Below are 11,858 nucleotides of genomic sequence, written 5' to 3'. Positions count from 1 at the left end.
GGAACATTACATTTAGCTCCATTAAATTTAGGCTAAATATGGGCAATTTCTCCACCATTACAGAGAATCACCTGGAGCAAATATTTAAGATTCATAAAAGAAATATTTCCTTTATAAAGTAATTAGAATTGTAACCAGATGCATGATTCAAGTTAGAAAACCAAACGGATCCCCAAAGAGTTGAAATAGTTTCATCACATAACTGTTTTGCTTGATTCTGATTTTTTTTTTTTAAAGTACTTGAAATTACTTCTATACTATACTCCCCAAACAGGTTTTAGAAGGTACAAGGTAGAAATTGTAATGATTTATTGCTGTGTATCTTCAGGCAGCAGTCTCTGTCAGAGGCTCGGGGAAGGTTCTCTTGCTTCTTCTAGCTTTCTGAGGATCCACTGTTGTGGGGAAATGAAGCAACATTTACTTAACTTCAATGAACTTGCAATGACAAAATATAATGAATGAAAATCTAGAAGTTGTCTTTCCAGTTTAGTTAGGATTATACTGCTATAGCCAATAATTAACTTCTCTATGCAGGAGAGATCATTCACTGACTTAAATGGCCCAGATGACTCAGGGACAATGGTACTGGGTTTGATTTAACAGTAGTAATAATGTTTTGCTAAGGTCTTCGGACTTAGATGTTCATCTTCAGAATAAGCAAAATAAAATGAAGCATCCTGAGAGAAGGGTAATTTGACAGCTGGATTGAATAACTCTGGCATAGTGTGAAAATCGTCTATGCAGAATTCCTTTCAACCTATGCCAATTCTGCATCACAAACCTTCACGATTCCATATACTGGATTCTACTGATTGAGTAGGAATAAGTACATATAATTCTACAGTGGTAGTAGCATAGCAACATTCTTGAGCATATTAGGTGCTTTTATGATACATTTTTCTAATTTGAAAGGATCTGAAATTACAAAATTAAAATGCAAATGAAGTGTAAACCTTTTTGTCAATAATGTCTATTATCATTAGGCCTGCGTGACAAATAAAAGCCATGGAGGTGATACTGGTGTTATCCCATTATGAAAAGCTTAAGCAAAGATATTTGTGCTTTTTTACTTAAGAAGAACCTAGTGAAAATAGCTCTAAGGTAAGTAGAGAAAGAGAAACGGACTCAGTAGCCTTCTCTGGATGTTTCTGGCAGAGCAGGAAGATTAAAAAGAAACCTTCTGGGATAAAATAACACGGTGACAGAGATTAAATGGAAAACTTATTACAGAGAAACTGAAGGTAATGTCCTTCAGCAGCACAAAGAAGATGGCCTGAACGTCATGCTGTCATCATGCTCTACTGTCTCCCTGTTCCAGGCAACATGCATACTGAGGGTGTAGTAACTTTACCCCTCTTTCTTTGTAACTTGGCCTCCTTTCAGTTTTCTACTGTTAATATGTCAGTGTTACCTTATATCCCAATGTCTAGATAGAAAATTGCACAGCACATGCTAAATGGTCCAAGGTACATGTGTATGGGTGGGAGAGGTTTCTGGTTTGAGCTCCAGATGTGAGAAGTGAACTGGTAAATAATCATAACCAGCCAGGACCAACACAGAGAGGTCGGGAGGCCCAGGGATTCATTCAGTAAAGAACCCATGTGTTCTTATTGTAAGTTTTACGACAGAGTGAGTATACTTCAGTGTCAGGAATAGTGTCTTAGTTGTGACCAACGAGGTAGATAATCAATTCATAGTCTTCCTTTTCTTGACGGTGCACTTCCTTATAACTGCCATAATCCCTAAAGTATGTATAGTGCTTTTCAGTTCACATAATTCACATTTTGAGGAAGCTGAGGTTAACTGACTTCCCCAAGGTCCTACAGTCAAGAAGGAACAGAACCAGTATTTAAACCCAGATTTTCTAACCACAGGCATGGCTCTTTTTCCCTTGTGCCAGGCTACAGTAATTAAAGGAAAAAAATCACTATAGCTGTACAGTAGAGAAATAAACAATGTGGGGCTATACGTTTCCTGCTGGAGCTGGTAGATTAGCATTAGAGTGCATTAATTTCTTTCATTTGTTGGCTTTTTTTGGCAAAGTATTACAGTTAGGATTTAAAATAAGAGAACAATTTGATTTCAAAGACAAGTAGGTGTGTTGAATTCAATCTAATGAAAAAATAATTTGGGGAAAATATTATCTAGTTACATATATTAAAACTGTCAAAATGCAAACATAAAATTAAAAAACAAACACAACTTATCTGCCTTAAAGAATAATGCAACTTACATGGCTTTGAAATGAGAAGCTGCTATCTGTTTAACCAAAAGATTGACTATATTTACCCTTGCATCCTCTGGAGTCTTGAAGTTAATTATTTTTCCAAACTCTTTGGCATGGAATACAGACTTCACCCGCTCCTATAAACAGAATAAGTAGCTTCATTAACATGGGAATCTAGTTGTAGAAATACCATAAAGAAATGCCACCAAAAAAAAGCCAAGAATGAGAAATCAAGAAGAATCAAACACAAATGGAAAAAAAACCCCTAAATTCTAAGCCATCCGTTATCACTAAACCTAAGATAAAAAGTTTTAGGTGAGATTTCAGTTGCTAAAGCCATCAAGGGTTGATGCAGAGGATGGGAAGGAGATCAATCTAGAAGCAGTACCACTGTTTTCCCTCTCCAAGTAATGTCTCAGATAGTTCTTGATATCTGGCTATGGCCTCATGATAAATTCAGCTCAAAAATAATGTACACATGTATGTGTGCATACATATACACGTGTTGTATAGGTATGTATGTGTGTGTATGTGTTTATATATGTAACTTCTGACATTTTAAACCAATAAGAATGCAGTAAGAATGTAGCTTCAGGATCAAAGAAACCAGGGTGGGTCTTAGATTCTATACGATTGTCCTCCACTTTTTTTTTTTTTTTTTTTTTGCGGTACGCGGGCCTCTCACTGTTGTGGCCTCTCCCGTTGCAGAGCACAGGCTCCGGACGCGCAGGCTCAGCGGCCATGGCTCACGGGCCCAGCCGCTCCGCGGCATGCGGGATCTTCCCGGACCAGGGCACGAACCCGTGTCCCCTGCATCGGCAGGCGGACTCTCAACCACTGCGCCACCAGGGAAGCCCTGTCCTCCACTTTTTAAACTCCTTTGATATTCTGTTGTGTTTGTGGGAGGAGAACTACCTAATGGTGGATGTTAAGCATTAGAGGGGCAAACAGAACAGGATTATCGAGGAGGAGTGTGGTGATTACTTCTATTAACCGTGGGTAAGGACACAGAAGAAGCAATATTTTACTAGTCTAACAATTTCTATAAGTAATTCAACTAACCATGCATATACAGACTCCAGAAGAAATCAGATTATTAAAAAAAAAAAGTATGATTGCTGATATAAGGTCTCAAGGGAAAGGTGAAAGGGGAAGAAATCAAGGAGGTAAGAAGTTTAGCCCTGGAGATAAAGAAGCTAGGAAATGCAATATGGGCTACAGCAGAGCCTAACAGCTACTACTATCCATCATTTCATATATGGCCACAGGGTTATGCATTTTCTGAGTGAATCAGAGAAATTCTCAATGGGTAAGTTGGTCTAAGATCCTCAAAAACTAACATCCAGTCTACTTAAGAGCTGCCCCATGTCTTTGGAATGAATGGTAAGATTGGATAAATGGTCTTCACTAGTTAAGCACAAGGCCTAGGGACAGTTCTGTTCTATAGGCTAGTCTAGAAGAAATCTGTTGTTTCTGCCTGTCTGCATCCAATGCCCCTTCTTCCAGTAACAATTTCTTGAATCTTCTTTGGGTAACTATTTTTCACCCTCTTTCACTCCCAAAACTTCATATAGACCTGACCCTTCCTTCTTGGTAGCACCACAATGATCCTGTGACCCTCACCTGGCCAACTGGCCCATTCCAGCCCCTGACTAAAGTGACTGGTTCAGGAACAAGGAAGTGACCAAAGGTGGCCCAGTGAGACCCAGTGAGAAGCTTTCATTCTGCTGAGCTAGTAGGATATGAGCCTGGAACTTCTGCTGGCCATAGTGTCACCAAACGATAGCCTGCTTGAGAATGAAGCCAAACTGAAGAAAGTAGAACCTAGAGATGAGGGCAGCAAAGATGGACAAAATGAAGGAGGAGAGGAAGGGTGTGAGAATAAATACTAATGACAGCATTTGAGCATAATTAAGCTACAATATATAGACTTGGGTTTTTCAGTTATATGAGCCAATTAAATCCCTCAAAATCAAACCAAACAAAAATAACAGTGAACAAAACTAACTTGGGATGAGTCACATATTTCTGATTAATACAGCCAGTGCCAAAGCGGCCGTTTTCACATAGGTGTCTGGTCAAATACTGTGAGGCCAAATACATTATCTTTTATTTCTCTGTGTCACCTACAACCTACAGTACCTAGTGCAATCATCACAACTTACAATGGATATAGAGACTCTGATGATTTACCAAATGACTAGCAATTTGCTGTATTTTATATCAACATCCAAATACCAAGTACTGTTCTAGCTGCTAGAAATCAGAGTGAGAAATGGTCTCCGCATTCAAGGAGATTATAACTGAATTAGGAAGATAATATCTATAAAAAGAGAAAGAACTATCAATAATGGGCTGTTAGAGCGAGAACTTTTCAAGTGTCCATCAGCAAGATTTTCAGGGAAAAAAAATTTTGTAGGCAACTGCTAGGGATTCTGAGGTGTACAAATATCTCACTTTAGTGCCTTGGATAGCAGTGGGAAAGCTGCGGTTCTGTTACTGAGTATAAAATGAGGGCCCAGTAACGTTGTGGTCCATGTAAGAGCACATAAAGTAGCACATTTTTTCTTGGCCTAGCTTTCTTTTCTTTAAGCTTGAGTAAGGCAGCAGGTGTAAAGAAAAACCATACAAAGACCAAGCAACATGTAAAAAAGAGGGAGAAACATTACAAAAGTAGAGACTATTTTAATGTGTTGTCTTCAGTTCCAAGTTTTCAAAAAAATCTATTCAACATACCTTTGCTTCAATGCGCAACCTTCTCTCATGAACAATGAATGGCTCTTTGGTAAACTCATCAAAACTATACTGCCACTCACAGGTAAGCTGTCCAAACGTTCCTTTTGTTACAAACAATACACCACTCAGAAAAAGAAAGAAAGAAACCACTTTAAAAACTGAAGCACTTATATCCAATAATATAATAATAATAATAGCAGGATACACATTCTTTGCAAGGGCACATAGAACATTCACCAGAAAAGACTATATTCTGGGTCATAAAAAACGTTAATGAATTTAAGAGAACTGAAATCATGCAAAGTATATTCTCAGATCATAATGAAATTAAACTAGAAAACAAGTAACGGAAAGATAACAAGAATACTTCCAAATGCTTACTTAAAAGCATACTTCTAAAAAAAATCCACGGGTCAAAGAATCTCACAGGAAATTAGAAAATAGTTTGAACTGAATGAGAATGAAAACATAAAATTTATGTAGCAACGTTTAGTGGGAAATGTATAGCACAACATACTTATATTAGAAAACATAAAGTACTTATAAAGTCAAATGTATAAGGAATGTTTTTAAGAAATAGGAAAAATGTAGAGAACCAGCTACCAAGCAATATTTTGGAGAACCTTCATGTAATTAATGCTTTAGAACAAAATGCTTTTAATACTAAGACTCCATGTAATATATTTACAAACCTGTATCAGAAAGAGGTTTTTAAAATTAATTCTTGTTTTACCCCCATTTTGAGGAAGGAAATCAAGAGATGAAAATTCATTCTGTCTATAATAATTCTATTTAATTTTTCCTTCAAAGGTCTTTCTTCCCCAAATCTTCTTTCTGGTTGAAACATCAATTGTAGGTAAAACCAGAGGTTTCTTTAAGTGACATATACTTTAAGTTTAGGGACTAAATTAAAGAAACAGCTGGCACCTGGCTAGAATGGAAAAGGAGAAAGCTAATGTAGATTTATTTCTTTCATCTCAATCTTCTACCTCTGATCCCCTCTTTCACCAATCTTGGATTATAGGGGCTGCTGGAACAAACCTACTGGTTTTCCAGTACATCTTCAACCATGTGAAAAATCAAAGATAGGCTAATCTTATTTCAGGCGCCTAGTACTCCCTCTCCTGATTAAAAGATTCTTTATCTTCAAGTGCAAAATTTGGAAAGAAAGGACCTCCTAAGTATAAATATCATCTTTCAATCAACTACAACTAGCTTACTACATGTACTCTGTCAAGGTTTATGTGACCTCATTTAAAGAGGTCTACTATGTTGAGAAGAAAGTAATTTCTAAAATGTTGCAATGGACTTCCCTGGTGGTGCAGTGGTTACGAATCCGCCTGCCAATGCAGGGGATACGGGTTCGATCCCTGGTCCGGGAAGATCCCACATGCCATGGAGCAACTAAGTCCATGCACCACAACTACTGAGCCTGTGCTCTAGAGCCTGCAAGCCACAACTACTGAAGCCTGAGTGCCTAGAGTCCATGCTCCGCAACAACAGAAGCCACCGCAATGAGAAGCCCGCACACCGCAATGAAGAGTAGCCCCCACCTGCCACAACTAGAGAAAGCCCATGCACAGCAACGAAGAACCATCGCAGCCAAAAGAAAAAAACATGTTGCAAGATCTGGAAATAATAAACTTTGCAACTGACTCTTGTTTAACTCTAATGAGTCACCCTTCCCTCAGTCAATGGGGAGAAGGGTTAATAAAACATGAGTGAATGCTGCTATGAAGAAAATTGACTGTTGAAGCATTGTCTGTAAGTATAAAAGTTCAGAAACAACTTAGATGTGCATTATAGCACATACTTCTGAATGAATGCCAGGCAGTCATTTACAAATTAAGAAAGATCTCCACATGCTGACATGGAATACTCTTTAAGACAGAGATCTTGGGACTTCCCTGGTGGTGCAGTGGTTAAGAATCCGCCTGCCAATGCAGGGGACATGGCTTCAAGTCCTAGTCCGGGAAGATCCCACATGTCACGGAGCAACTAAGCCCGTGCTCCACAACTACTGAGCCTGTGCTCTAGAGCCTGCGAGCTACAACTACTGAGTCCGCATGCCACAACTACTGAAGCCCGCGTGCCTAGAGCCCATGCTCTGCAACAAAGAGAAGCCAACACAACGAGAAGCCCACACACTGCATCGAAGAGTAGCCCCCGCTCGCCGCAACTAGAGAAAGCCTGTGTGCAGCAATGAAAACCCAACGCAGCCAAAAATAAATAAATAGATAAATAAAAAGAGATCTTAAGTAAAAAATTAAGGTACAGGATGGTGTTAAAATAGATTCCTATTTACATTAAAATATGCATGTGTATGCCTTTATAGGCAGATGTATGCTTTGATAGCATGTTTGCTTGTATAGACATAGAATATTTCAAAGATACAAAAGTAGTTGTCTCTAGGAAGGGGAAAAGAGGGACTGGTATCTGAGGTGGAATGAATACTGGCTTTCACAACTATACCTTCTAATACTGTGTGAGTTTTCTATATTTTATGTTACTTTTTAAACAAGAAAATTAAGATAGTGCTATAAATTTGGGGCTCAGAAATTATTAGGATTAAAAACATTAAAAATGATTGCTAAGTTCAACAGTCAACTCGAACCAACAAGATGCTTATATAAGTTTACCTTTTTGGCAGTGAACAAAGCCACACAGCTGAATTAGCCACTCCTTTCTATTCAGCCATAATCTCTCCTCCTCAGCCACAGTTTCACTCTGCATCATCCAGAAATCCACCCTACTACTGCACTTGCTTATTCTTTTCCGTGGTTTCATAATAATACTTCCTGCAAACACTTGCCCCTCCGAGGCTATGCCACTGTGTATTTTTACATGTATCCCTCTACTGTCTACAGGTTTATTTGAAGATTTGGCGGTAGTTGGGAGTATCCCCCAAAAAACTAATGTCTCCAGTGGTATATCTACTTATGTGAGTGAATCTCTCTATATTCTAATGATTAGATACCACCAGAAGACTACTGACTTCTGGGGCAACCTGAAATTGCATACCTTTTCAGAGAGGGGGAAGGAATGGTACTGCCTACCCTTGAGAGGATAGTTTTACAGGAATTTGTCTATCCATTTAGTTGGTTGAAACAAATGCTAAAATATTTAATTTAAAATTATGTTTGTGCATGGTTATGCATTTATCTGTATGCGTACAAAGTTTTAGGCACGAGGCTTGTAGAGCAAGAGAACCATAATTAGTATGAATCAGTGTTAAATATGTGGAACAAGATGTGAATAAAAACTGCTTCACTTCATGAGTGGCTATCAGTTAACCCCTTATCAAATTATATTAGAGAAAGAAAGTTACCTTTTGGTTATCATTAACATGTCTGTTTTATTGATCATGACATGGGTAAAATATTTGTATTTTGCAAATCTTCCATTTTCCATGACCTAAAAAAAAAAGGTGAGAGTGAGAAAATTGATAACATCCTATTCTAATACAAGTAATGCCTTACTGATCCTCTAAAAACCTTTCTCAAGGGGGCAAATCATTAGCACACTTACCCAGTAAACGTATTGTCAGAAAGTTGAATATTCACAAAATCACTTCTGCTTCCTTTTTAAAAGCACCTATTTGTACTGCTTTATTCAAGATTACTCCATTGCAGCTATACCAGTGTTTAATGCTAGATTTTTAGAAGATACTGTTATTTTACAAAGTTTAAGTGGAACCTACTGAAGTTACTATTAAACCATCACATTCATTTTGTCTTGGAAAACAGATTAGTATTTGATCATACCTGTACAAAAACACATGTAAACACTAACACATATTTAAACATATGCATCACATAAATTACTATTAGCTCCCACCTTGCCTCTTCCCTGGAATTTCCATTATCTGCCTTACAAACATGCTCTTCTTTGCTAATTTCACATTCATTCAAAATTAAGGAACAGACCATTTCTGGACAAACAGGAAACCCCAGGACCAGCATATGCAATAGCCTTTATTTATCTTTAAGACTGCTGAAACACTATCCATGACATGATCAAAAATTCTTTGTCTCAAAAAATATAAAGTTAACGACATAAGCAAAACAGGCTTTTTAAAATCTGTTCTCAATATCATTTGCTCTGAGGATGGAGTTACTCTGGCTATTTAGAATATATAGCAGGCTAGACTATTATTTTTTAAAGGCAAGCAATGTAACTGCGACTAAGATACATCAAAAATTTAGCCAAAAATGTTAGATCTCTTGAAGAAATTCCAAAAGAGAATATAAAGATTCTGGAAAATTGTGTTCCATGAGGCTATATCAAAAAACAAAAATTATGTAATTTAGAAGAAAACTAACAAGTGATTTCATAATAAGGTTGCTTTAGAAGGCTGATACAATAGACTTTTTATGGGAGGAAGAAGTTAAAAAAAAAACCCAGCAGGATAAAACATACAAATTAACTGCATGGAAGAATTTTCTAACTTCAAAGATCCTAATATTGAGGAAAGAGTATCTTTACTATTTACTGTAGTGGGTGGGGCAATTAAACCCCAATTCCTGGAATTACAAATAAAAAAGGGACATAACCAGAGATTCAGAAGAAATTAATAAAAATTATTAACATAAATTATGCAAATAAATTTGTAAAACTAGGTAAAATGGGTCATGTTTTAAGAAATGATAAATTATTAACAGAAAGAAGCATCAAATATTGGAGAGGAAGAGGAGAAATTACTTTCAGATGACAGTATCTGGAAAACTCAAGTACACAAAATCCAGTAACTTTATTATATAAACAATAATCAGTTTGAAAAATGGAAGGAAAACAATCCTGCTTACAAGAGTAATAAAGATAAATATTTACACATAAGTTTAACAACATGCAGAATTTGTATGTTAAAAGCTGTAACAGTCTACTGAGGGGAATGACGGAAAATTTGAAAATGGAAATCCATGTCTTATTATTATTATTATTTTGCGGTACGCGGGCCTCTCACTGTCGTGGCCTCTCCCGTTGCAGAGCCCAGGCTCCGGACGCGCAGGCTCAGCGGCCATGGCTCACGGGCCCAGCCGCTCGGCGGCATGTGGGATCTTCCCAGACCAGGGCACGAACCCGTGTCCCCTGCATCGGCAGGCGGACTCTCAACCACTGTGCCACCAGGGAAGCCCCATGTCTTATTCTTGAATAAAAAAATTCATTATAATAAAGATGTTATTCCCCTACCCCATTTTTATACATACACACTCAATGTGATCCCAAAATGCTGTTTGTTCATTTGTTTTGGGGAGGGGGAAAAGTGATCTGACAATATTATAATGAAATTTATCTAGAAAAAAAAGTGATATTATCCAGTAAATTATGAAAAGAGAATGAGAACTACCCTAGCAGATATTAATACAATTTATAAAGTTGCAGGCGTGAAACAGTTTGATGCTAGTGGAAATTGTATACAGACATATCAATAGAAAGAATACAGATTCCAGAAACTGACCAAAATGCAATAGGATTTTATAAAATCCTATATATCCAAACATAGGAATTTAAGAAATCAAGACAGCATTTCAAATTATTGGTCAAAAACATGCATTTTCAAGTAAATGGTGCTTCAAGCAACTTGCTGGCTAAAGCTAGATTCCTACTTCTCTCTCTCTTTTATTTTTTTCCTACTTCTCTCTTTACACCAAATTAATTCCACATGGATCACTGATTTAACTGTACAAAATGAAACTACAGAAGTACTAGAATAAAATAACATTTTAATAATCAAAGTGAAGGGTTAAAAATAAAACACAGGGCTTCCCTGGTGGCACAGGGAACTAATGAATAGCAAAACAGTAAGCAAATAAACAGAAATAAAACAAAAATCAAAGAATAAATTGGGAAAATATCTGTCAATACAGTGATATATAACTAATTTCATAACACACAGAATTCTAGTAATATGAATAAACCAATAGAAGAAAAATGAGTAAAATCTATAGGAAAATGTGTAAAGGATATGAACAGGTAGTCTAGCAAAACACAAAATCTGACAATAAACATATGAGAAAATGTTCAATCTAACTCAAAATCAAGAAAATTCAAGTTAAATAAATGTATCCTTTGAGCCAGCAATTCCACTGCTATGATTTATCTTATGCAAAGGTGTGCGAAGACATACTTATAGGAATCTTCATGGTTGTATTGTGTTAAATGCAAAAAACCTAAATGTTCAGAAACAGGAGACTGTTTAATTATAGTATAGCCATACAATGGGACATTACGCATGAAAAAGAAACAATCCTGCTTACAAGGGTAATAAAAGGTAGATCTGGGACTTCCCTGGTGGCTCAGTGGTTAAGAATCCACTTGCTAATGCAAGGGACACGGGTTCTATCCCTGGTCTGGGAAGATCCCACATGCTGCAGAGCAACTAAGCCCGTGTGCCACAACTACTGAGCCTGCGCTCTAGGGCCCCCGAGCCACAGCTACTGAAGCCTGTGTGCCTACAGCCTGTGCTCCGCAACAAGAGAAGCCACAGCAACGAGAAGCCCGCGCACTGCAACGAAGAGTAGCCTCTGCTCGCCGCAACTAGAGAAAGCCAGCGTGCAGCAACGAAGACCCAACGTAGCCAAAAATAAATAAATAAATTTATTTTTTAAAAAAGGTAGATCTGTGTGTACTGATACAGAAAGATGGGTAAGATATAACTGAAAATAAATTACTAAGAATGAATTACTTACTTAATGAATAAATTACTAAGAATTTCTGGAAGGGTTGGTGGTAACACACCAAATCTGTTCACAGCATTTATCTCTGGGCTTGGGAAGGATAACGGTGGAGGTGGGGTTAGAAGTGAAGCTTTTATTTTTAACTTTACATCCTTTTGTTTCAGTTTTTTGGTACTGGAAAAGAAATTAGCTTGAAAGTATTTTCTTTTGTTCTATAT

At 37.3% G+C, this 11,858-nt stretch overlaps 1 protein-coding gene across 2 annotated transcripts in view; it reads right to left on the bottom strand.

Moving 5' to 3' along the window:
• Nucleotides 1-341: 341 nt before the first annotated feature.
• VPS13A (vacuolar protein sorting 13 homolog A) overlaps nucleotides 342-11,858 on the bottom strand; it is a 231,975-nt gene continuing 220,458 nt past the window's right edge. For both annotated transcript variants that reach the window (XM_065879497.1, XM_065879498.1), the window contains 4 exons: nucleotides 8,292-8,377; nucleotides 4,964-5,087; nucleotides 2,290-2,364; nucleotides 342-392 (listed from right to left, as the gene is read on the bottom strand). In XM_065879497.1, coding sequence (XP_065735569.1) covers nucleotides 342-392; nucleotides 2,290-2,364; nucleotides 4,964-5,087; nucleotides 8,292-8,377 — 336 coding nt within the window. The remainder of the gene's footprint in view (nucleotides 393-2,289; nucleotides 2,365-4,963; nucleotides 5,088-8,291; nucleotides 8,378-11,858) is intronic.

This window comes from Phocoena phocoena, chromosome 6, assembly GCF_963924675.1.
Source record: "Phocoena phocoena chromosome 6, mPhoPho1.1, whole genome shotgun sequence".
NCBI classification, from domain to species: domain Eukaryota; kingdom Metazoa; phylum Chordata; class Mammalia; order Artiodactyla; family Phocoenidae; genus Phocoena; species Phocoena phocoena.
Note: the sequence above shows the minus strand (reverse complement) of the source record. Positions and strands in the feature narration are given on the sequence as shown.